General features: G+C 42.9%; 1 protein-coding gene across 10 annotated transcripts in view; it reads right to left on the reverse strand.

The window, feature by feature from the left end:
* The window catches only part of CLIP1 (CAP-Gly domain containing linker protein 1), a 122431-nt gene that overhangs the window by 13538 nt on the left and 81519 nt on the right, over positions 1 to 27374 (reverse strand). For all 10 annotated transcript variants that reach the window (XM_032654079.1, XM_032654084.1, XM_032654081.1 and 7 more), the window contains 3 exons: positions 22832 to 22948; positions 20637 to 20743; positions 15865 to 15985 (listed from right to left, as the gene is read on the reverse strand). In XM_032654079.1, the coding sequence (XP_032509970.1) occupies positions 15865 to 15985; positions 20637 to 20743; positions 22832 to 22948 (345 nt within the window). The remainder of the gene's footprint in view (positions 1 to 15864; positions 15986 to 20636; positions 20744 to 22831; positions 22949 to 27374) is intronic.

Here is a 27374-nt window from a genome sequence, read left to right on the forward strand (position 1 = left end):
ACAGAAGTGATCCCATGTCCTTCTCAGTATGTGATATTAAGAGGCACACAATGTTGATTTTCAGTGAGGGTAACTTCAATCACTTGGCTAAAGAAGAATCTTCCATGTTTCTCCACTGTAAAAATACTACTGTTTTGTGGAGAGATACTCTGGAACTATGTAAACATTCTGTTCCTTAACAAAATTTCACCCACTGGTTTTAGCACCAACTGATGACTCTTGCCGAAATAATTACCATGATGGATACCAAACAGTGATTTTCTAATTCCATGATTTCACGTTCTTACCAGTTGGCATTTTACCATAAGGAAGAGCTTTCCCTTTTTTTAAAAAAAAGGCATTCCTATCTATCTATCTTTCTGTCTATCTATCTATCTATTTATGGCTGTGTCGGGTATTCGTTGCTGCCCACGGGCTTTCTCTAGTTGCGGCGAGCAGAAGCTACTCTTCGTTGTGGTGCGTGGGCTTCTCATTGCAGTGGCTTCTCTTGTTGTGGAGCACAGGCTCTAGGCGCACAGGCTTCAGTAGTTGTGGCTCGCGGGCTCTAGAGCGCAGCCTCAGTAGTTGTGGCGCATTGGCTTACCTGCTCCGCGGCATGTGGGACCTTCCTAGACCAGGGATTGAACCGTGTTCTCTGCACTGGCAGGCGGATTCTTAATTACTGCACCACCAGAGAAGTCCCAGGAAGGGCTTTCATTTTTCCCTCATTTACTTATTTATACCTGTTTCCATGGCATATTTATATATCATGGTTTCTTATTTTATTCAATAGGCTATAATCCATTACTATCATTATTTCTTTTTTTTTCATTATTTCTTTTGATGCTCAAATTATCTCAGATTTGGCCAGTGGAAGCCCCTCCAACATGGTTCTGATAGGTTTCTGACTAATCCCCAGTTCTTTAAGCACTTCCTTGCTTTTTGGTACACAAGATATTCCAGGCTCATCTTTTAGTCTTTCTGTCTCAGCCCTGGAATCAGCCATTTCTCTAAGGACCTTCTAGTAGGGAAGAGTATTTAGAAACCAAAATCTAGGTAGTTAGGTATGCTCATTGATATTGGAGTGTTATTACTTCTAAGCCCTGTCAGTGGACTTGACCAAAATTTGAAACTTCTGCTCTTCAAAAGACACTGTTAAGAAAGTGTAATGAGAATACAGACTGAGAGAAAACACTTGCAAAACTCAATCTGATCAAGGACTTGTATCCAGAACATATTAAGAGCTCTTACAACTACACAGACTACAAACCAAACCTTAAAATGGGCAAAAGATCTGAACAGACACTTGACCAAAGAAGCAGCTCAAAATCATTAGCCATCAAGGAAACGCAAATTAAAACTACACCTGAGATACTTGGGTTATCACTTCTAGTTTCATTTCATTGTGGTCAGAGAACATACTTTGCAGGATATGATGAGACTTGTTTTATGGCCTAGCATATGGTCTACCCTGGAGAACGTTCCACGTGCACTTGAGGAGAATGTGTCTTCTACTATTGTTGAATGGAGTGATCTAAAGATGACTGTTAGGCTTAGCTGATGTTCAAGTCTTCTACTTCCTTGTGGATCTTCTGTCTAGTTGTTGTATCCATTACTCAAATAGAATACTGAAATCTCCAACTATTATTGCTGAATTATCTATTTCATCCTTTAATTCTGTCAGTTTTTGCTTTCTGTATTTTAGGGCTCTGCCATTAGTTGCATACATATTTGTAATTGTTGTATTTTCTTGAGGGATTGATCTTTTTACCATTATAAAATTTCTTCCTTTGTTTCTAGTAACAATTTTTTTATTTTTCGGTACGTGGGCCTCTCACTGTTGTGGCCTCTCCCGTTGCGGAGCACAGGCTCCGGACGCGCAGGCTCAGCGGCGATGGCTCACGGGCCTAGCAGCTCTGTGGCATGTGGGATCTTCCCAGACCGGGACACGAACCCGTGTCCCCTGCATCGGTAGGGGACTCTCAACCACTGCACCACCAGGGAAGCCCCGATGATGCTTTTTAAAAATTAATTCTGCCAATGTCTGCATTTTAATCAGTGTTTAACTCACTTACATTTAATGTTATTATGCATAAGGTTACATACTTTTTTTTCCAATTAATAGTTTATTTTTTTAAAGAAGTTTCAGGTTCACAGCAAAATCAAACAAAAGGTACAGAGATTTCCCATAACTCCGTGTCTGCACACATGTACAACCTTCTTCATTATCAACATCCCACAGGACAGCGGTGCATCTGTTACAATCAGTGACACATCATTACCACCCAAATTTCCATAGTTTACATTAGGTTCACTCTTGGTGTTGTATATCCTACAAGTTTTGACAAATGGATAAAGACGTGTATCCACCATTGTAGTATTGTACAGAATAGTTTCACTGCCCTAAAGACCCTTGGTACTGTGCCTATTCATCACTCCCTCCCCCTTTTGCCCCTCACAACCACTATATTTTTGTCCCCATAGTTTTGTCTTTTCCAGAATGCCATATCTTTGGAACCATACAGTATGCTGCCTTTACAAATTGGCTTCTTTCACTCTGTAATATGCATTTAAAGTTCCTCCATCTATTTTCATGGCTTGATAGGTCATTTCATTTTGGTGCTGAGTCATATTCCATCATCTGGATGTACTTCATTTTGTTTATCCACTCACCTATTGAAGGACATCTTGGTTGCTTCCAAGTTTTTGGCAATTGTGATTAACTCTGCTGTAAACATCCATGCACAGGATTTTGTGTGGACATAGATTTTCAGTTCATCTGGGTAAATACCAAGGAGCCCAATTACTGGATCATATGGTTAGAGTATGTTTAGTGTTGTAAGAAACTGCAGAGCTGTCTTCCAAAGCAGCTGCACCGTTTTGCATTCCCAGCCAGGAATGAGAATTTCTGTTGCTCCACGTCTTCATCAGCATTTGGTGTTACCAGAGTTTTGGATTCTGGCCATTCTAACAGGTGTGTAGTATGATCTCACTGTTAACTTATAATTCCCTAATGACATCTGATACTGAGCACCTTTTCACATGCTTACTTGCCATCTACATGTCTTATCTGGTGAGGTGTCTGTTAAGGTCTTTTGTCCAGTTTTTAATTGCGCTCTTCATTTTCTTGTTCTTAAGTCTTACAAGTTCTTTGTATATTTTGGCTGACTGTCCTTCATTACATGTGTCTTTTGTAAAAATTTTCTCCCGGTCAGCAGCTTGTCTTCTCATTCTTTTCATGTTGTTTTTCACAGAGTAGAAGTTTTTAATTTTAAGAAAGTTCAGTTTATCAATTCTTTCTTTCACGATCATGTCTTTGGGGTTGTATCTAAAAAGTCGCCTCCATACTCAGGGCCATCTAGGTTTTCCCCTGTTATTTTCTAAGGGTTTTATAGTTATTCACTTAACATTTAAGTCTATGATCCATCTTGACTTAATTTTTATAAAGGTCATAACACCTGTGTCTAGATTCACTTTTGGGATGTGGGTATCCACTTGCTCCAGCAGCATTTGCTGAAAAGGTGATCTTTGCTCCATTGTATTGCCCTTCCTCCTTTGTCAAAGATCAACTGTCTATATTTATGTGGGTCTAGTTCTGAGCGCTTGATTCTGTTCCACTGATCCACTTGTCTACCCTTTTGCTGTACTCGATTATCGCAGCTTTATACTAAGTCTGGAGGTTGGGTAGTGTCAATCCTTCAACTTTGCTCTTCTTTAATACTGAGTTATTTGGGGTCTTTTTGTCTCTCCATACAAACTTTAGAATCAGTTTGTCAATATCCATAAAACAACTTGCTGGGATTTTGATTGGGATTGTGTTAAATCTACAGATTGTGTTGGTAAGAACCAACATCTTGACAATATTGAGTCTATCTGTGAACATGGAATATCTCTCCATTTATTTAGCTCTTTGCTTTTGTTCATTAAAGTTTTGTAGTTTTCCTCAGATGGACCTGGTACATACTTTGTGAGATTTTTACCTACGTATTTCATTTTGGGGGCTGCTTACGTAAATGGTATTATGTTTTCAATTTCAAATTCCACTTGTTCATTGCTTTGACATAAGAAAGTGACTGACTCTTGTACACTGAACCTTGTATCCTGCAGCCTTGCTATAATCACTTACTAGTTCCAGGAGTCTGTCATTCTTTTGGACTTTCTATGGCACGTGATCTGTGAACAAAGAGTTTTACTTTTTCCTCCCCAATATGTATACCTTCTATTTCCTTTTCTTACTGCATTGGCAAGGACTAGCAGTACGATATTGAAAAGCAGTAGTGAGAGGGGACATCCTTGCTTTGTTTCTTATCTTAGAAAGAAAGCTTTGAGTTTCTCACCATTAAGTACGATGTCAGCAGTAGTTTTTGTAGGTATTATTTATGAGGTTGATGAAGTTCCCCTCTATTCCTAGGTGGCTGACAGATTTTATCACAATGGGTGTTAGCTTTTTCAAATGCTTCTTCTGTATCTACTGATATGATCTCGTGGCTTCTCTTCCTTAGTCTGTTGATGTGATAGATTACATTATTTGATTTTCAAGTGCTGAACCCAGCCCTGCATCTCTGGGATAAATCCTACTTGGTCGTGGAATTGTATACTGTGCTCCAGAAATGGAGGAGACGGCGGTGAACAAAACAGAAAACTGCTGCTCCTCCCTCAGTCAAGTGGTCTGACTGAGCCTACAAAAGCAGGAGTATGTGTAACGGTTCCGAACGTCAGCACATCCTTCACTTCACACAAGCTAGTATTTTTCTTCACACAAGCTAGCAATTTGTTTTAAATCTATCATTCCTCCTTTTAAACATTGTTGGGTTTAATTTGCTAATATTTTGTTGTTACATACTATTTTGATTCCCCTTATGTTACCTACTAGAAAAGGCAAAACTATAGCACCATAAAAGAGAGAAATGGTTTCAGGCATTGGGAAGTGATTGACTATAAAAGGAGCATGAGAGAAATTCTGGGGGTGAAGGAAATCTTGATTTTGGGGTATATTATATGACTATATATATATATGTCAAAACTCATCACACCATATACCTATGAAGGGTGAATTTTATGTAAACTATACCTTTTTTTAACACCTTTTTCTTTTTTATAAATTTATTTATTATTTATGTTTTGGCAGCGTTGGGTCTTTGTTGCTGTACGCAGGCTTTCTCTAGTTGCAGCGAGCGGGGGCTACTCTTTGCTGCAGTGTGCGGGCTTCTCATTGCGGTGGCTTCTCTTGTTGCAGAGCACAGGCTCTAGGCGCGCGGGCTTCAGTAGTTGTGGCACGCGAGCTTCAGTAGTTGTGGCTCACGTGCTCTAGAGCGCAGGCTCAGTAGTTGTGGTGCACAGGCTTAGCTGCTTCACGGCATGTGGGATCTTCCCGGACCAGGGCTCGAACCCGTGTCCCCTGCATTGGCTGGTGGATTCTTAACCACTGCACCACCAGGGAGGCCCATAAATTATACCTTAATAAATATAACTTCGGGGGAAAAGGCGAGTTTGAGTAGTGTATACAATATTGCTTTTGTAAAAAACAAACTATATGTATATGCTGTTACACACATGAAGAGCAGTATGGAAAGGTACACCCAACCATTTATAATGTTGCCTCCATGAAACAACAATGGGAGGAGTAATAACTTTGAAATGGTATGTATTTGTATTGTTTCATGTTACAAACATGTATGATTATTTTTAATTTTAAAATAACATTACAGGGCTTCCCTGGTGGCGCAGTGGTTGAGAATCTGCCTGCCAATGCAGGGGACACGGGTTCGAGCCCTGGTCTGGGAGGATCCCACGTGCCGCGGAGCAACTGAGCCCGTGAGCCACAATTACTGAGCCTGCGCGTCTGGAGCCTGTGCTCCGCAACAAGAGAGGCCGTGATGGTGAGAGGCCCGCGCACCGTGATGAAGGGTGGCCCCCGCTTGCCACAACTAGAGAAAGCCCTCGCACAGAAACGAGGAGCCAACTCAGCCATAAATAAATAAATAAAGCAAACTGTCAACAAGTAAAAATAAATAAACACTATAAAATAACATTACAATTTAAAAGGAATAGGGAATTCCCTGGCGGTCCAGTGGTTAGGACTCGGCGCTTTCACTGCCGTGGGCCCCGGGTTCAATCCCTTGTTGGGAACAAAGATCCCACAAACCATACAGCATGGCCAAAAAAAATGGGGGGGGATTTTATTTTTTAGAGGTACAAAGATATTTACAGATAAAATGACAGTATTCTAGGATTTGCTTCAAATTAATCTATGATGGTGTGGAGGGTGAGTGAGAGTAGAATTGAAGCAAGAGTGACTGGTTAAGACTCCTCGCTTCCACAGCAGGGGGTGCGGGTTCAATCCCTGGTCTGGGAACTAAGATCCCACAGGCTGTGCGGCCAAGAAAACAAAAAAAAAAAAGAAAGAAACAAGAGTGACCAAGAGTTGACTGCCTTTGGAGTGGGGTACATGGGGATTCACTGTTCTGCTCACTCTGCTTCTGTGCGTGTTTGAAACTTTCTGTAATAAAAGGCTGAATAAAAGCGAGGGTTATTTTACAGAAAAATATTAAGAAGATAACATTACGGTGAAGACAGTATACAAGTGACCATGATTTGGGGAACACCGGACCAGAAAATCTCAAACAGCTGATCTAGCCACAAAACTGTCTTATAATACAATAAACATGGTGGGTAATTTGTTTTCAATCTATCACTTAAGAAAAATACTAGCTTGTGTGAAGTGAAGGATGTGCTGAAGTTCGGAACCATTACACAGTCAGACCACTCGACGGAGGGAGGATGGGCAGGTTTTTGTTCACCGCTGTCTCCTCCATTTCTGGAGCACAGGTAGGCACACAGTAGGCACTCAGTAACTACGTGTCGCGTAAACGACCGGGTCAGAGAACCGGTAAGCTGGTGCTCTCCTCAGGTGTGGGTTGGCAGTGACACTGAGGAACCAGGGTTCTCACAGGAGGAACTCTCTGCTCAGCCAGTCTGAGCAAGCTGGCGCTCAGCTGCTGCTTTTCTCGCCGACTTCCCCAGGGAAGTGGTTCATGTGTGGGCGACTTCAGCCTCTTCTCTGAGCAAGTGTTCTGAGGTCCAAAATAGCGGCGCTACCTTGACAGCACAAGACACATCCCCATCCCCTGTGTCTGCGGATTTCTAGTCTCGCCTCCCACACAGACTCCTGCTCTTGGAAGTGGTGAAGGTAACGAGGAGAGAGGAGAGGAGGATTTGGTCAATTCTGTGGACAAGCCCTTTCAGAGAAGAAACAATGAACATTAGCTGTCTTGCCTCGCACACCCAGACACACTTCTCCATGTACACAGAGCAAGAAGGACAAAGAGGGGAGAAAGAAGCAAATTTAATTTGACTTGAATTTAACAGGAGAAAGAAAAATCAAAGTAAATAAAAGAAAATGGCTGAGGGCAGAAAAATGTTCTTTACCACAAAGATATATTCCTTTCTAAGAACTCCCACTAGGCTTATACATTTATTTTGTAAAATTTTTAAGTAGAATATATATATATTTTTTTTAGAATATATTTTTTAATAAACATAGATGTTAATATCATTTTCTTAGGTATAAGTTAATTTTAATTTTAAATAATATCAAACATCACCCTGATATAAAAATGAGAAGGCTTGCATACTTCCACGTTCTTTCAACTCTGTCACCTCAAATTTTGTTAGTTATATTCTCTCTGTATATTTTTCTTTTTTCTCCTTTGTCTTTGATTTGTTTTCTTTTTGTCTTGCAAATGCTTTAAGCTTACCTTCACCAAATGATCAAAATTGACATCACCAATAATAGGATAAAGCAACATCACCTGCCTCCGGCCAGGAAATGGTAATCACTTATTTAGTCTTCCTGCTAAAGATGGATAACCTAAATGCCACCTGACAAACCCAAAATGAAGGATTTTATACAACATAACTGGCCTGTTTTCAAAAAAGTCAAGTCATAAAAGACAAAGGCAGAAGAACCATTCCAGATAAAGACAACTAAAGAGACCTGAGTCAATGAATGGAACGCATGATCCTGGACTAGATCCTGAACTGGGGGGAAAAAAACCCACAAAAACTATCGATATAAAGGATATCACCAACAACTGCCTACACAGGAATAGGGCCCATACATTAGATAATAGTGTTCAACTCCTGAATTTGACAGCTGCACTGTGGTTAGGTAAAAACAAATCCTTAGCCTACGTGAGCATTCTGTGTTTTATTTTTACAACTTTTTGCAAAGCTTGAAATGATTTCCAAATAAAAAGTTAAAATCACAACTCTGTTCCTCATCTGTGATTCCCTAAACTGTTAGCTTAGGTGTCTATTAACCTGGATTTAGTGCTCACCTCCAGTCCCTTTGCCAGGCTTCTCCTGAGCTAGTAAGTCCTGTATATTGAGTCATGTCCTGCTTGGCCAAATTTTACCAGCAAGTAGCAGCTACTTTCCAGAAGGACTCATAGATGCTATAGCTTCTAAGTTCTTTCAAGTTTGGAAACACCTGTCTTCTTACCTGAATAATAATTGCTTGGATATGATGTTCCTGATCATATTTTCTGTCCCTTAGGACTTTGGAAACAGTGCACTATGTTTTTTTTGTTTTTTGTTTTCTGGCATTGAATGCGGCTGCAGTGGGCTATTTTTTCTCCTTTTTATAAGGAATCTGCTTTTTCTGCCTGGGGACCTGAAGAATTCTCTGTATATTTTCAGAAACGTTCATTAGGTCTGTTTCTGATGTACTTACCAGTTCTGATATGGTGTGGTTTTGGTCTTCAATTTGTTTCCTTAACTCTTTCCTCTCTGTTCAGCTAGTGTCATTTTACCATCTTCTCTCTGAACAGTTGTTTTATTTACATCACTTAAGCTTTTATATAACACAAAGCAATATTTTACTCTGGGTAATGTTTTCTCATGACCTGAATCCCTCATCTCTCTTTGGATTCCTAGGTTCTTTTCTTTTCTTCTTTCCTCTTTTGGTACAGTATGGAGTCACTTGTTCATCTTACCCTGGGCTGCTCTACCTAGACCTTCTATTTGCTCACATGTAATGTAAATGAATTTTCCTTTATGCCCCTCCTACTTTATCTGAGACCTCCAAGCTACAACTGAAAAATCGGGCATTGCAGTCTATATATTTCTCTAGCCAGAGGGACCTGGGGCAAGGGTGGGGAGAGTGCTGTTCGGGTGACTATATGATCTGCTGGAGGTGTCTCTCTGAGCTTTTCCCTTTAGTGTCCTACATCTCATCTACTGCATCAGAAAAGAGGCAACTCTGTTCCTGAAGGAGTGTGTGCTCAGCTTCAGCTCCAGGCAGATATTACAAGTTGGCTCTTTCAACGTCTACTCTCACCTCCTCTGTTTCCTTCCCTTCCTCGAGGAATCCAGCCTCACTCGTGGTTGGAGGTGACACTATTACAGAGATCTGAACTGTCCTCTCCAAGTGAAAAGATAAACCACGTGAAGAGGAGCGCTCTGCCTTTCCCCACTTGTCCTTCCGCCTGCTTCCTCCCGGAAAGTTTTGCAGTGCCTGGGGGTGTAGGAGCCACTGAGGCTGAGAGGATGAAAACTAACTGCTGAGGACAGCAGCAGAGCAGAGAGCGGGGGCAGGGTTCCCTGAGGACATTCTTGAGTGGCTGGACCCACGGGGACTACCTACCTGTGAATTTATCATCATTTGAGTAAAAACCCACCCATTCCCACCCACCCCTGTTTACTTAAGCCACCCTGTCGGCTAGACGGGCTACGGAAAATGACAACTAGCCATTTTTCCTGCTCTGGTAGAGGGCTGGGTGGCAGAAGCAGCGCTGGCCTCAAAGATTTTTCCCTGACTGCCTACTCACTTCTTCAGTCTAATTTTCTCCCAACTGGGTTGGGCATGGGGATGGGGAGAATTAGAGGGAAATTTCTGGGGATTTTGCTATTTGTTTTCCTTTCTCTTACCACTGTGAACAGTTTCAAACAGAGTCACAGGACAATTTTCTTTTCTTGGTTGTCAGTTTCCACGTTTACAGCGTGAACCTGATTGGCTTTGCTGGATTTTCCTGAAGGTGTTTTTAACAGGTGAAGAAGTGTGTTCATTTCACTAGGTGTGGCCAGCGGGAGAGAGATTCTGTGACCCAGCTTCACTCGGCCCTACTCGCCCGGAGGCCACCCCACCTCAACTCCAGATTAAAATCTGATGGCCCATGACAGTACTTTTCCAAAATAAAACACGACAAGCTAAAAACAGTGTTTCCTTTCTAAACATTCAGGTCTGGGAATGCAGGTTTATTTAAAAGGCAGGCAGTGATTCATGGATCAATTTAGATGATAACCCCAGGTTTTTGTATACTGTATCTGTTATAACCTCTGTTAGGAAGAGGTGTTGATGAAATACAGTTACTGAGCCATCTCATATCTGTCCAGTTTCCATAAGCCAACTATGACCTCATTTTGCAAATAACCAGGGGAAAAACCAGCGCTATTCCCATAGTGATAGTTCAGTGTATCTGCAACCCTCACAGAGGAGAATACATGTGAGGTTTGGCAATGATACATCAGACATTTCAAAACTGACTCCCCAAGGTGACTGTTTCTATAGAAGAACTCACATCATTCTGATTATTTTTAGTATTCTCTATGAGAAGAAATAATGCTCTGCACGGTTTCCGTTAAGCTTGACACCACGGGACCCTGCCCGAATTCACTGTACAGTCCACCATCCACACACAGAGCAAATGTCCTGCTCGTGTGGTGACTGGCTTTTGGCAACCACAGCTCTGCAACGGAGCCATGAAACTGGAAGTAAGTGGACTGGAAGAAAGCAGAAAGAGCGGTCACACAGTCTCCATATCTTACGCTGTAAAACGGGACCTGAGGGCCTGGCTAAAGACGAGACAGTCATTTCATCACCCGTTCACTCATTCACTCGTTAAACCTGCATGTCCTGCTCTAGGAGGCCCACTGTCTCCGAGCTGTGCAGGGAGAGAGCCTGAGTGGACCACACACCCGGCTCCGAGGGTCGCGCGCAGAGAGCCGAGGAGACTGCGACCCGGACCGGGGAAGGAAGCAGCCACCTGCAGACGAGAGGTGACGACGCGGCACGGGCCTCCAGCAGTGAGGGACAGTGCACGAGTAGGGGAGGAGGGGGAGAGACGGACAAGCAGACACCAAACGGCCAGGAATGGGGTGCGGCGGGAGATGCAGGAGACACGTGAGGTGTGGAGGAAGCCAGGGGAGGAGCGTTTGAACGTGGATGGTGGTGCGCACCGTCTACAGAGCGTGCAAAGAGCCACGTGCGTACAGCCGCAGGGAAGCGACCGCTCAAGCCAGAGTCCTTGCCGGCGTGCACTGGGGCAGCAGGAAGCCGACTGCAAGGGCTGGGGAAGGAAAGGGGAGTGAGAAATAAGGCAGAAAACAAACACTAAAAGTTTGGAAGTAAAGATAAGCTGAGAAGATAGGGCTGCAAGCGTGAAGGGTGTGGCGAAATGTAGAAATGAGGAGGATCTCCCCACCCGCGGGAAGACCCGAAGGCAGAAGGCGCGATGAGACGCAGCAGCTCCAGGCAGGGGTGGAGGCTTCAGGAGGGACGGGGACAGTCTGAGTGGAGAAAGAGGCCGAGACACCTGAAGCAAATGGATACATGAAACGTGGTCGATCCCTTCAATAAAATGCGACTCAGCCACGAAAAGATACGAAGTTCTGACGCAGCCTGCAATGTGGATGAGCCTCGAAAACATTATCCTCAGTGAAAGAAGCCAGGTGCAAATGGACACGCGCTGTATGATGCCATTTACGTGAAACATCCAGAATGAGCAAATCCACAGGGGCGAAAAAAACAGATTAGTGTTGCCAAGGGCTGGGAGGAGGGAGGGATGGGGAGTGGCTGCTTAAGTGGAGTTTCCTTTCGGGGTGATGAAGATGTTCCGCAACTAGACAGAGGTGATGGTCGTACAACACTGTGAATGTACTGAGTGCCACTGAATCGTACACTGTGAAATGGGTAAGACAGTACATTTTATGTTACGTGTATTTGAACACACACACGCACACACACACACCCCCAAAACCAACCCAAAGCAGCATGAAATCAGTCAGGACATCAGGAAGGAAACAGTGTGAGAGCAAACTGTCAACAGCAATTATAATGACAATCTTCAAAACCATCAGTCATAAGAAAGGCTAAATTACGTGAGCTATTAGGTTGAACCATGTGAAACTGCAGAACAATAGCTACTTCATAGGTTCAATCTAATACAGACTCTTTTAAAAGACGAGGCGCTCTACGTGACATTTTATGAAGATTTCTGTCACAGGCGATGCCAGATTAACTCCAACACTTCTGCTTCTCACAACCCTAACTGACCCTGGTTGTCACTCCCCTCCCCTCTTAAAAGGAAAAACCCTACTGGGTAAAGGGGACTTAGAGAGGAAAGGAGAGGGTCTGATGGGGCAGGCAACGAGGAGTGCGCACACGGGGCTCTGCTTCTGGCTTAGCCAGCTCCACCCTGGAGGGCTGCCAGCGAGCAGGTAAGCCCCACAACTGTTCAAACACTTCCTCTCGGGGGACATGGCACCCGCTTGCCAGTCAAGGCAGACAAGGGTTTCTAAGAAGGCACAGAAGCTATCATCACTCTCCATGCCTTTGACCAACCTGTCCTGCTCACTGTTAGCCCTCTTAATTTCAGGACTCCTTCATCACCTTTTAAGGTGATAGAGAGAACGCTCTACAAAACCACTGTCACAGGGGAGCAGGGATTCTTTTATTTCAACAAATAATCTGACTTCCAAATGACAAACAGGAAATGAAATAGCCCTCTTCATGAAGATAGCTTCTCAAGGAAATCAAAATCCTTAGCCCATATTCCCAGTGAGAGTCTTAAGATGCAGGATAGGATGTCCCTTGCACGCTAGTGGTTAAGACTCTGTGCTTCCACTGCAGGGGGCGTGGGTTCGATCCCTGGTCGGGGAACTAGGATCCCACATGCCACGTGGCGAGGCCAAAAAAAAAAAAAAAAAAAAAAGATGCAGAACAGATTCTGGAATCTCGTGGGTTTTCTAAGCAAAATAAATATTTGAGGCAGAAAAAAATTAACGGTAGAACTGCAAGTATATTTTTATAGTACTGTTTGACCCCACCTACCCCACTCCTAGCTCAGAAGGTTTTTTTCTTTTAATTTTAACAATAATTACGAAGTACATAGAAATAAGTTTTATTCTCTGTAAGGGACAGGAGCAGGCAAACAGGCTTACGAGTTAGTCAGACACGAGTTCTGATCTCAGCTCCTCCGCTGCCTAGCTCTGTGTCCTTGGTGAACTGCTTCAGTTTTCAGCTTCAGCTTCCTTTCGTCCTACAAGATAACCTTACTGTCTCAGGTATGTGGTGATGATTCTGTGAAACAGCGGCAGAGCAATCCGCTCAGTACACAGTCAGCGAATGTGGTGCTGAACAAAGGGACCGGGATGGAACTCGGGTCCCGGGTCTGTCCCAAGTCAATCTAGTCTCTACTGTCTTCACTTTATTATTTTTTAAAATATTTATTTAGTTACTTACTTATTTTGGCTGCGCCAAGTCTCAGCTGCGGCACGCGGGATCTAGTTCTCCAACCAGGGGTCAAACCCAGGCCCCCTGCGTTGCGAGCGTGGAGTCTCACCCACTGGACTACAGTCCTCCACTGTCTTCACTTTAGAAATGAAACACTGACTATGTCTATAGTACTACAATTAAAATTCTTTTTTTTTTTTTAAAAATAGGGTTTCTGCCAAACTCTGTAGTATATTTCTGAACAAAGTTGATCAATAGTTCGGCTCAACTGCAGCAAGTAACAAAGTGGAAATTCGTGATTTTACATAAGTAAGCAGCACCCTAGACTCTTGGAGATTATGTAGTAAGAGTAATAAAAGCCGATGATTTAATCAGTCTTCTTTAGCCTAAGGCTGCTTCTAAGTTATTTTAAGTGGGGGGATCCTCTCCACTCTTTTGCAACGTGGACACGTCCAGGGAAGCAGTATCTGCAGTCTTCCTTGGTGTCCACCGTCACTGTTCACGATCTCTAGTGTCACAGCCTATCATGGTTTAGTTCACGGCCACTTGTTTCTCTCTCCAGAGTAAACACAGGGCCCTACAGAGGGCCAAACAACCCCTGCTTTTAAGGGAAGTCACTGCCCTAGTTGTTTCTTGCAGGTGCTGCTTTCTAACATTCTTCGAAGTCACTGAGCTTCAAATGTTTAGTCCCAAGACCTTTTCAAAAAGAAGGTAATTCAGATACCAAGGCAAAAGAGAAAGGGCTGGAGGATGGAGAGGAACCCTGAAAACCTCTGCCCAGGGAATCGTGATGCTTCCCGCTTAGTCTTTCCGGTTCTGAGTGACAGAAACAAGAAATGTAATCAACAGTCCGGTTAAGGTCAAAACGTGAGACAGGAGGCTGACCTCTGTGTGTTCTTCCCATTGGTGGATTCCACGCTCTCCGTCAAAGACGTTCAGTGAGATGAGATAAAAGGAGACGAAGAGACTCAGCACTTGGCCGAGATCCTTCCCTTGCAAGTCCTTACAGACACCCTGATGTCAGAGGCACCCACAGGGTTTCAGACGCTCTGGTCAAAGGGCTTCTGTTTTCCATGAACCCCGCTTTCTCACACAGTGACCAAAGCAGAGTGCAGCAACCCTATTTACGTCAACCCCCTTTGATCCTTTTCCTGACCCAAATCAGAAAATGACACACGTCTCCCAATGCTATTGGCTGAATGAGGTTGAGCACATTACTACCTTCTTTGGGCTTCCGTTTCCTGTTTTACACGTGGGGGTAAGGACAGTGCCATCTCATGGAACTACTGTGAAGACCGAGAGGACAGCTATCATGTATTCGTACCTGTCACACAGTAAAATAAGAGCCACTGAATGGGAGCTACTATCACCAGCAGCATCACTGTTGTCCTGGAGTCTGGAGACATGGGCCGTTTCTCCAGTGAAGTGGAAAGCTCTAACGAAGACTTTCAAGTACGAAATCAACTCTCTGAAGAGCGCTTTCACTACAAATGGCACCACGTCAATGGACACTCAATTTACTCCATCCAAATGAGAATTAATATTTGCAAAGTATGCTTGGGGAAAAAAAATTCTTTTCCCCTTGACGCGCAAAGCAAGAAATAATGACCACACAGTAAAATTCTCTTAAAAATGTCATTTTTGGGGACTTCTGCTCTGAGGTCAGACGTGACTAACAGCCTAGCGTTTTGATTCAAGAATAAAACGCAGAATACAGCATTCTTTAAAATCAGTTTTGCTTCAGTGTTTAATAAACTTGTCAGGAGCCTTTGTAATTTAAATACGGAAACAAGTGGGTTGTGGTTAGCTTATCGTTCATTCCAGGTGTAACACACGTTCCGTACACCAATGCACACAAGTGCACATGTAGACACAGTTCCATTAGGAGATGCTTAAACATTTTTTTTAATTTAAAGAAAAGCAGAGTCCTCTTTAGAAACAGCTGCCAACCCTCACACCAAATCTGTCTTCTTGGAACCTTTTTCTTAAAATCAATTTTGATGAAAGAAAAAAAAAAACCTTCGAGAAAAAAAAATTTTGAAACCCAAGCAGTAGGGAAGAGATACTGTCCCTATCCATTTAAATACATTTTTGCCATAAGATCATCTGATAAAGATCTTATTTTCTACTTGCCTGCAAGTTCCCAGCGCTTTTTTTGGTTTTGTTTTTAAAGGACCTGTCAACTCACTCCTACCCAAGTCCTACAGCAGCACGCTTGAAAACCAGGAGACACAGAACACAGGTGACTTGAAATCCCATTTGCACCACCCCACCACATGGAGCACGTTCTCTGAGGAGCCTCCGAGCGCCCTGCCCACAGCAGCAGACACCAGCGTGGCCGGGCTGGGAATGCCCACCCAACGCCCACTGACCTTTTGATGACTTGTGACTTCGTCCCTGCTTCTCCCCAGCTCCTCGGCAAGTTTCACGTTCTCTTCTTGCAGGGCTGAAAGCTGCTGGGACTTCTGAGCTGCTGCCTGCTTTAGGGTTTCTCTGCAAGGACAGTGAGTGCAGGGTTACCATAGAAACAAGACAGGCAAGGAAACTGTGGGAGACGACCAGCTTCACAGCACCAAGGAAAATATATCTGGGTCACGTGCCTGATAGGCTCTATAACAACAGAAGGCAGCATTCTCTACGTGCAGGAGGGGCCAAATGGCTTTAACCTCTCAGGAGGAGGACTGCTGCTCGCATGTATTCCATTTTTTTTTCAAACCTGATAAACACTACATCCACCCTCTCATCACCCACACTTACCCCACTTCTAAATACTCCCTATACAAAAAAGCAGGGTCACTCTAAAATAAATGACAGATGAAATGGTCAGTATTCCCCTTACTTCCATTAGAAAATTATACTTAAACCTATCATGTTGATAAAGTGATTTACTTTGCTGCCACGGCACTGTTCTAACTGTACAAATCTGTAATGTTTTTGTTTTTTTTTTCTGGCAGAAATGCATATCTGATGGTTCCATTTGCCAGTATCTGTCAGAATCAAGTGCTGGCGGGAACCTGGGTATATTTTCAGGACAATTAGAGGTGAAATGCCCAAAGGAAATGCAGCTTTCTAATTACATAACAAGTGTTTTGTTTTGATTGTATTCTTTCCATACTGCTAACTTGAAATTAAAAGAAGCAAATAAAAATACAGCTTGCTAACCATATTATACCATGAATATCAGCATATAAAATGTGAACAGGGTAAATGTATTTATTAAACATCTTCCCATTATTAAGCTTAATTGCAAATATACATCCCAAATTATCCTTTACACGTGGACATTGAAAATAGTTTATTTGATTGTTGGATTTTAGTTTTATACCATAGAAGGTTCTGATGCAATTATGAATTTTAAGTCTGTGCTGGCTACATTCCATTTAGGGAGCTATCATACGTGGCTGAATTCTGAATCAAGTCATCTGGGTATGAATCCATCTGCTGATGCATGAACACATCTATTTTTAACTTCAGTTGTCTAATGGGTGGCAGTGCTTGGCATCTTCAGTTTTCTTGATTTTTAATTCTCCATGTACCTATAACATACCTATGGGGCTGACCTCATGAAGATACAGGGGAAGATGTCTACACAAAAATCCTCTTAGCACATTAAATTTGGCATTTTACAGAGATGTTTATTTAGCAAGTGAAGAAAAACTGAGAAGGAATTTTAGCCTCAGGTAATTAGTCATTCAAAAGCTGGGAGGCCTGATTTTAATTATGGATCAAAACACACGCGCACTACAGCTAAAGTTCATCTTCTGGCCAAAATCCATCAGCTCTTGACAAATCAGAAGATTTTACTTATGATGAAATCATCAGAAGCCAAACCTTTTACTCCCAAGTGGTCACCACCCTCATTAGGGGCTATTTGGTTTCAGCATTTGTGTGACCTGTCAGTGATAAGTTCAAGATCCTGTTCTCTTTTAAAGATTTTCATGCTTTAAAATTTTTTAAATCCTTGGTTTCTGTTAAGAGCCCACAGTAAAGAAAATTAAAACAAGGAGTCAAAGAAATATCAAGATGCCCTAAGATTTATAAAAATGATATTTGTTCAATGTTTTAAAACCTGCAAAACGATTTCATGTACATTTAATCCTCAAAGGCCAAGGAAGTTAATGTTATTATTTATATTTTAAAGATGACAAAATTGAAGCTCAGGTAAGTGAAAAGATTTGCCCCAAATCAAGTAAGCTGTAGAACCAAGAGAACTGGAGTTAAAACTGGCAGACAGACCTCAGTTGTGATTTGAATATAGAAACACCTCTTTCCAGTTTTCTTCAGACCAGAGGGGTATGTACATTCCATAGAAGAAGGAGGCTCTAACAGCCCAGCTTCTGGACATAGTCTAAGGAATAATTCTAAAAATACCTACAAATATAATTCTCCCAATTTTTAAAGATGCTTTTCTTTCTACATTATAAGATAGATATCCTGCAACAGAAAAGGAGACTGTCACAGTTTTAAAACTGAGAGGCAAACATTGCTAATATTGACTTGCAGACATTCTACTTAGGAATCTATTATAAACCTATTAATTACCATGCTAAATATATTCTAGATTTATTACTGTGCCCGGTGAGTAATTAAAGGCAAAAATTAGATGGCTTATATCGTTTTCGCTGAGAGTCAAAAATTACACACCAGAGAGAAACCATTTTATTCTCTCTCTCCAGCTAAAAACAGGAGCTGGCTCACCAAAATCAAGTTTTCCTAAAACCAGCTGAGTAAGTGACATAGAGGAAAAGGAACATTTAGCTGCAAATGCCGGGATTCCAGGGCCGAGGGCAAGTTTCTGTAGGAAGTGGTTCCCGTTAGAACTCCTGGGTCTGCATAGGTGTCCTGGCAGGTGAAGAGAAACACCTGAAAAGCTCTAGAGGCCATGAAGATCCCAGGTATGTGCTAAACCTCAAAAAACAAACAGCTGCTCCTTCCCTAGCCCAGAGCCCTGGGGAACAGACTAAGGAACAGTAAAATGACTGCTTTTTTCTTTTTAAGAAGCACTGCTCTCATGACACAGTACATTTATATCAGCTGGTCCCTGAAATGCGGCCAAGTCTCAGGCAGGGAACAATGAGTCACTGGGGGTGGGGGGCGCTTTCAACCCACTCCTCACACCTCCCTCCAGCAGCTTCCCACGTACGTCACTGCTGTGTCTCCCACTGCCCCTCCGTCCTGCTAAGAGTCCCGGCCTTGACCGGCCAAGTTACTGGCACAAGGCACAATTCTCGCAGCCCTGCTGGGCCAGGACAATCAGAACCAGCACAGGCACTGTCTGCCCTGTGGTCTGGCTCCCCCTGGCCCGAACTCCTCCCTCAGGGATCAGAGACCCGGGAACTGGGCCCGGGGAGGAAGGTGCCGGCGAGGTGGACGGCAGCGCAGCCCACAGGCTTTTGCTCCGGCTCCCTTGCGGCCGCGGGCACAAGGCTGAGCTTTCCTTATTCAATGGGGTCGTTCAAAGGGCACGCAGAAAGAGTTTCCCTCTTGGCAGAGGTGAGACCACGGCACACTGAGCGGGGGTGGGGGACATGACAGAGAGACTGAGGAGAGTGACACTTAACGCTAGACCAGTGCGATGACCCTTACAGGAGACTCCCAGATAGCTCTGCAGGAAACAGGAATTCCACCCAAGGCTGGGTCCCCTCTGGCCCCGCCCCTCCACTACCCAGCGCAGCCCAGAGAGCTCAGAGGTGGGTGATGGCAGAGGGGGCGTGGTGAGGGTATCTTCTCCCTACACTCGGATCCTCCCTCACCAGCTGCCTTTTGTGATGCAGATGATGGGCTCCAGACACTCCGGTGAGCAGAGCCACTTTGTCGCGGTGCTGGGGGGGGGGGGGGGTGTGTGTGTGTGACCCTGAACTGTAGCTGAACCCACCCTCTCTGAACTGATTTGAATTCGTTTTTCCTATCACAGTGACCGTTTCTATTTGTGCTCTTTGCCTTTGGCAGACCAGGAGATTCACGCCTCTCCTGGTGGCCGATCACCATAACTGCATGTACACATCGGTGCAAAAGGAACTGTTGGGAGCTGTTTAAACACCACCTAGAGAAACATCACTAAAACTAAGACTGACGAAAGGATCCATCACCAACGTCATGAGCTGTCCATCCCCTCAGATGAGCAGCTCGGATGAGATCATTTCTAGGAGGATTTTAAGAGCTCTCAGAAGAACCGGACATAGTTACTGATTTAATCCGAGCTTGATCATCACATAGTACTGAGGACGGTGACTTGGGAACAGCAGTTTGGAACTGGTGCTTTTGTTTGTGTTTGAATCTCATCTATTCGTTTGATCAAAACTGGAAATAAATAATACAAACCCTCGGAGGGCAGGGTCCACAAACAATTCACCTTTGTATCCTTCCTAGACTGTATCCTTAACTGTACCTAGAACAAAGGACATACTCAAATGTTCACCAGATTGTTGGCTTTAAATTTTAGGTTCACATGGCTGATACAGTGTAGTTCTCAGAACAGATAAGCAAAATGAAATCTACTCTGTAACTGTCACTTACAATGCCAGATAAATAACCACCTGCAATGATGATAAGAACCAAACTCGAAAGGTGGTATTGACAAAGGAAACATGGGCAGCCTGTCTGCCTGAAATCTAGGCAGCAGACTGATGGGTAAACCTTGATTGGAAAGAGTCTCCCAAAATTCTGCTCTTTTAATTTCCACACCAGAAGATTAGATTACTCTTAAAAATCAAGACTACTGATAATCTCAAAAGTGCATGCTTTTTTTTTTCCCTGCAGAAAGAGTTTTGAGGGATTGATTAATAAAGGGTCTGATGTTTCCTAATGTTGAGATTAGCTATCATGTAAGCATACTACTTTAAAAAGCTCTGATTCCCCTTGGATTTTCACAAGGCTTTAACCAAGTCACATTTGAATTCCAGCTGTCCTAACTCATCAGCCAGCACACATTTCATTTTGATCCTGTAACTTAGCTATAGTTCTGACTTCACAGTGTAACATTACAGAGGTGACTTCTAGGGTTTGCAACAGCGTTTGGGGGGCAGGAGGGAGACTATTACTTTTGACTACGTACTTGTCAAGTATTCTAAAAATAATTAGCATTGTTTTCCCTTTTGCAATTTTAAATAAGTGCCATAATTTCTCTCAAAGGAGGTAAACTTACATTTCTTTCTTGAATTCTTCCATTTTTTGGTTCTCTACAGTCAGAAGTTCTTTTGATTTGTTCAGCTCTTCCATATTTTTCAAGTTGTTTTCTTTAAGTGTATCCAACTTAAACACCAAGAGAAAAAAACTTGATGAAATTATTTCATTTTCCAATCACATGACTGGACAGACAAATCATTCATGAAAAGGTGCATTAGAAAGGTGAAATTAGTCATTTGCAAAACAAACAAACAAAAAGATCACCTGGGTGAAGAGATTATAAATCATCAAGTCTATTATAAACTGCAACCTCCCCCTTACGCTAGACATGTCCTGTACACCTGGCCAAAATGTCAAACTAAATTGCTACATAAATTAAAGCAAAAGTTTTCTTTCACCTTGTATACAATTCTCAAAATTTATCATTGAACTTGCTATTCATGTATAATCCATCTTAAAAAAAACAAAAGGAAATTGCAAAGGCATGCCATCAGCAAGGATTAATTCTCTGTAATGAAAATAAACCTCTTTCTTCCCCAAAGACTAGTCATTTAGGATATGATATTTAGCAATGTCGGTACCAAACTTCTATGGTCCTCATTATAAAAATTATTGGGATATTTTTAGATGGGAAAAGATTTAGTTATTCATCTCAACTTCAATCTAAAAAGGAAAAGGCCATGTAGTGAGACTGAAAAGCACTCACTCACATTCAGCCCTATCACCTGCCCATGGGGGACATAGCCAGCCTAGGTCCTGGCCCCTGGTGGGAAAGCCAGACACATTACTAGAATGAGCGGGGATGTCCAACCACAGGCTCTGGCAGGTGGCTGGAGTTCAAGGTGTGCATCCCCCAAGGATGGGGAGCTCGTCACGGGCAATCCATTACACAGGGTGTGCTTCTGGTGCCTTGCTGGCTTTCTAGGACTTTTATAGTTATCTCCTACAGCCAAAGGTACTTCTGTTCTGTCACCTGCTACCAGTCAGGAGCCCTAGAAAGTGTCTTGCTAGTTTTAACACCACCATCTCCCTTTTAATGCTCCCTAACATTCCAGATTCATGGAATGTTCAGTGGGTCCAAAAACTGATTCCTCCAGTCTGTATTCTGGCTGTAACAAGGGGTATGGTTTAGAAGCACACAATTCTCCCTGAATCTATCTTCAAAGGTTAGAGACATTCCCTAAAATCTTCTCATTTATTTTAGCTTCTAATTTTGGTTATCATCTATTATTTTTGATGCTTTTTTTATATTTTCAGCTTAAGTCCTCTTCTGTTAGGACTGTCAATTCCTAAACGTACTTTTTTAATTTTTTTAAATTTATTTTTTTATACAGCAGGTTCTTATTAGTCATCAAGTTTATAAACATACCCTTTTCTATGTCAAGTTTTATTTACCCTATAATTATCTCAAAATGTTCATGTCTTTATGGATTTCAGTCATTGACCTTCCATCGTGAGAAGGCCTGATCTTTACAGTAGCTATTCAATGCGGCTATCCGGATTTTCCCTGGCTTTAATTTCTTAACCTCTTACCTGACTCTCGCTTTAAAAAGCATTTCAAGTTCTACAGAACTTCACATAACTATTTCGGCGAAGCAATCTGCTTGAGATTTATGTAACAGCTTTCCAAAGAAAGAAAGGGTTGGTATGAGCTGGGGGTGGGGGGACTGGGAATCAAAGGAAGGTGCAAGAATAAGAAATGCTACTTCTGGACAGAATCAAAATTATCTTGAGGCCGCAAATCTATCCAAGACCCAGAAGTGACTGATTCAACATGAGACAAAAGGGAACCAGTACTGAATTAGGCCAAGAAAAAGGCCTATGTCAAACTCAGGGCTGCGGGATGGAATTCAGTGGCTCAAAGTTGGGAGACAGTTGAGGAAAAAAGCATATGTGATTTAAGATAAAAAATACAAAAGCTGGAGAATGTTATCGGTACCTCCTCTCATTAGTTCTATCACTGAACAGTTATCACAGAAAGCCACGCTGTTAGGGTTTTCCCCTCCTTTTTTAAAGGTTGATCCTACTAAATAAGTAATGAAGTAATACACTTTATTTAATATTATCATCCGGGTGTACGTTCGACTCCACTAACATAGATCAAATCTGTGTAAGGCCACACTTCAAAAAATAAACAATCCTGAGTTAGTGATCAAACACTCCGTGAAGTCGATAAGCTGTCCTTTGTACAAAAAGCCATTTAAATCTGATTACTTCGTTCTGCAGTTTTTCATTTGTTTGCTTGGAATCCTCCAAGGAGGCCAGAGTTTCCGTCTTCTCTTTGGTCATCTGTTCCATTATCTGCATGGCATCTTCTGCTGTTTGAGCAGCCTAAATACGAGAAAGCACTGTGAGAAATGAGGGCACCCCTCACCAACCCGGGGAGGTGACTAACACTCAGGCCATAGGGCTCAGGGTCTGTGTGGTGAAGGGAATCACACAGAGACGGTGAGCCAGTCACTGATCCCATGCCGAAGCAGACAGACCAAGACATCAAAGGTCTTTACTCTGAAGCAGAACAAAGTTATAGACCCTTTTTGTGCCATGTTTTCAACAGGCCAACTGTAATATGCAATTTGTGTATTTTCAGACCCCTCTAAACCTACATTTTCTAAGTTCCAAGTTCCACTAACAACAGTGCTCACTATTCTGACTCACGTTGGAGAGAAATGCTTAGCAATAATAAAGAGTAACATCCTTATGTGGCCGAATTTTTCTCTTCATCATATTTATTGTTAAAAATTTAAAATACTATTCTTGCTATCTCAAATTTGGGGCTTTTGAGATCACTTGGAATTTAGGTTGGGAACTTCTCAAAAATAAAAATTATTTGGGCAATTACAGTGTAAGGCTCAAGTGTTTAATGAGAAGCCCTGAATGACAAAGTCGATGAGAAGCTGTAGGTAATGAACATAAGCATGGCTGTGAATAAAAAAGATAACACGCATATGGAAACAAAGCCTCAGCTGATAAGATACTGAAGAAAATCACCTAAGTGAATTAAAATCTTTTTAGACACTTGCTTACAATTTCATGTGGTCTAATAAAGTTTATGGCAATTCTGCCTTTATATCTTCCCTGTTACCAACTGTGGAGGTTTCCCTGGAATCTTCCAATTCGGAAGGAATACACACAACGAAACAATTAGAAGTCACATAGAAGATACCTTGTTTTAACATGTGCCCATTTTACTATTGTTCTTAAGCCTTTAAGAAGCACGGTTGCCTTTTTCACAAAAAGTTCTCCCTACATAAAAAAAAAAAATCTATCCTTTTTATTCACAGTTTGCAATTTTTTCTAATGGAGAGGGACAACTGCAATTAGACATTTAGTAAAGAGTTGCCCTTTCAGGTGGTGACAAAGAGCTTGAGATATCTAAGCCAGTGATTAAATGGGGTGGGTTTCCTTCTGCAGAAATGAAGACAAATCCCTCAGCCACTGCAGGGTTAGTGCACAGGGTTAGGCCAGGTGCTCAACACTTGAACCTCCCAGTTTACCGTAAAGGACTGCAGAGTCTCGAGCTCTCTAATTTTAAGAGCGAGCTTGCTCTTGTCTTTCCTCAAAATACGGTTTTCATTTTGAGATTCTAGGAGGTTGTCTGAGATATGGCTGTTGGTTTTGGCCAACTGGCTGATCTCTTTCTGAAGGATGAAGTAGCTTTCGGCCAGCTTCTCCTTCTCCTTCAGGAGCTCGTCCTTTTTCAGCATCATCTCTCTTTTCTCAGCCAGGAGGTTCTTGTTGTCCTGCATCACCCTGGCCCACTCGGCCAGGGTCACCTCGTGGTTCAGCCGCAGGTCATCCAGCATCTTGGTGAGGTAGCTGTGCAGCTCCTGCAGCTCCAGCTTGGATTTGGATAAGGCAGCAAAATCGCTCTTCAGAGTCTCTATGTTGGTGGCCAGTTGAGCCGTCTCTGCACTCAAGAGTTCCTTCTCCTTAACAATCTCCGCCACTTTCTGCTCTGAGTTGGTCTTGTCTTGGATTAGCACAGAGTTCTCGGACTGGAGCTCCTTGGTGCGCACTCTCAGAGCCTCCACCTCCTGCTCCGGGAGCGCCACTCTCCCATGGAGTCTGTTGTTTTCATACAAGGATGACTCTTTGTCCTGGGTCCTGGCTTCTTTCTCCAGGATTAGGGACTGCTGCATCATGTGGATCTTCTCATTTAACTTCTGACACTCTTCTTGCAGGTTCAACCCATCCTTCAGCAAGATGTTCTTTTCGGAACAGCAAGCCTTGAGTTCAGCGTTCAAACTCTCCTTTGCTTGCAGTATGTTAGCGTGTTCTTTTTCTAGAGTCTTTTTGGCATTTTGAGCCTCTTTCAGCATCAAAGCGAGATCACACTTGGTGGCTGCGAGTTCTTGGTTTTCCTTTTTTTCTCTCTTGAAGCTCTTTCTTCAGAGCATCAAGATTACGGAGCAGTTTCATCTTCTCGTGCACAATGATTCTTCTGTTTGCAGACTCTTGATCGTATTTCTTTTTAAGGTTTTCTATGGCTTTGATGGAATTCTCTCTTTCTGCAAGTAAATCTGTATTTTGCATTTCCAGTACAGATTTTTCTTTCAAGAGACGATCCTGCTGCTTTTTGAGCTTAGTGATTTTCTGACAAACCATCTCCTTCTCAGAAGTTAGGTGAGTGATCTTCTCGTTCAGGTTCATCTCGATGTGGGCAGCCTCTTCCGAGCATTTGTTGAGTTTTTCAGTGATGAGCCTATTTTCATTTAGAAGTTCTTCTTTTTGGGCCAAGAGCCTTCTCTCAGACGAGGCCAAGGTTTCTTTTCCATGCAGAAGCTGGATGCACTCGGAGTCTGTGATCTCCCGACTGGTCTTAATTTCTTCCAGCAGCTTGGTGAGGCTTGTGTTTGTGGCCTGAAGGTGCAGAGTCTCCAGCTCGGCCTCCCTCAGAGCTTTGCTGGCCTCCTGCAGCTGCGCGCGGAGCCCACTGGCTTCCGTGCTGAGCAGATGTTTGACCTGGAGGGCAGCCTCCAGGCTGGCATTCAGCTTTTCCTGATCTCGAAGCAGCATGTCCTTCTCAAACTGCAGATCTTTGCTGTTTTGGAGGAGATGGTCTCTTTCGACCTTTAAGGCTATGCACATGTTATCAAGACCTGACTGTTTCTCCAAAGCTGACTTTTTCTCAGTTGTGAGATTTTCCATCTCCTGCACCAAGTTTTTCTGATCTTTCACTAGCTCCTCATAGGCGTTCTGAAGCTTCTGAATAATTTCATCTTTATCTTCAGCCAACGCAAGGTTTTCAGTTACAAGCTTCTTGATATGATCCTCCAGGTGATCTTTTTCTTCCAGATTCTTCTTAGACTCAGCCATCAAAATATCTTGGCTGAACTGGAGTTCCTCTGTGAGTGCCTGCAAGCTTGCTTTGGAAGCCTGCAAAGACTCATTTTCCATATTCATCTTCAAGAATTCTTCCTGTGCGTTATTGATTTCTTTAAGTAATTTCTCTCTCTCAACAGCCAAAGCTGCTTTATTGAGCTGTTCCTGCTGATAAAGCTTTTCAGCATCTTGCTTTTCCTCTAAGACTTTCTCCTTTGCTAAATTAAGAGTTTCGTTTACTGACCATAGCTTCTGTTGGTCTTCCTGAAGTAAAGTTATTTTGGCCTCCACCTCTACAAGCTTTGACAAAAGTGAACCTTTTTCTAACTTTAAAGCATTTCCCTCCTGTGCAAGAAGCTGCTTCTCTGATTTCAGACCCCTCAGCTCTTCTGACATTAGTTCAATTTCTTTTTTGGCTGATGTTAATAAGTAAGTTAGCGACTACAGAAACAAAAGACGGAAAGAATGGAAGCAAAATGAAATCAAGCAGACAAATGCAAGCCCGAATAACTTAATGTAACCTAAGCCATAAAAGTTAAAAAAATTTACAATAACTGTCATAGAAACAATCTGGATAACAGGGGGAAGAAACTTGATGAACAGAGCCCGTAAAAGGATAATGCAAAGCAAGTTTAGCTTTGCAAAGTGCTGATATATCTACTGGTTTATCTTTGAAAAAACTTTTGAAGTATTCCTGATAGACACCTAGAAGATACAAACAGTAGTTTGACTTTGACGTCAGGGCATGAAATTCTTTCCTGCCATTCCAATTATCCAATTGTTTCTATTGTAGAAGGGATTCATAGAATTTTTTAAAACACAATCCAAAGAACTACAAAAAGTGAGTATACTTTAACCAACAGAGAGGAGGAAGGGCAAGGTATTATAAACTGTTGCTTTTCAAACTAAATGCAGAACCTTACTTACTAAAGGACCTGGCCTGAGACTGATTTAGCTTCAATATTACATATAACTTAGTAAAAATAGAGACTAATTTGCTAGTCTTTGGTGACCAAAATAAATGGGCTTTAAAAAATTGTATTGGGGGGCTTCCCTGGTGGTGCAGTGGTTGAGAGTCCACCTGCCGATGCAGGGGACACGGGTTCGTGCCCCGGTCCGGGAAGATCCCACATGCCGCCGAGCGGCTGGGCCCGTGAGCCATGGCCACTGAGCCTGCGCGTCCGGAGCCTGTGCTCTGCAACGGGAGAGGCCACAACAGTGAGAGGCCCACGTACCGCAAAAAAAAAAAAAAAAAAAAAAATTGTATTGGGGGCTTCCCTGGTGGCGCAGTGGTTAAGAGTCCGCCTGCCGATGCAGGCGACACGGGTTCATGCCCCGGTCTGGGAAGATCCCACATGCTGCGGAGCGGCTAGGCCTGTGAGCCATGGCCACTAAGCCTGCGCGTCCGGAGCCTGTGCTCTGCAACAGGAGA

This window comes from Phocoena sinus, chromosome 14 (assembly GCF_008692025.1).
Source record: "Phocoena sinus isolate mPhoSin1 chromosome 14, mPhoSin1.pri, whole genome shotgun sequence".
In the NCBI taxonomy this organism is placed as follows: Eukaryota; Metazoa; Chordata; class Mammalia; order Artiodactyla; family Phocoenidae; genus Phocoena; species Phocoena sinus.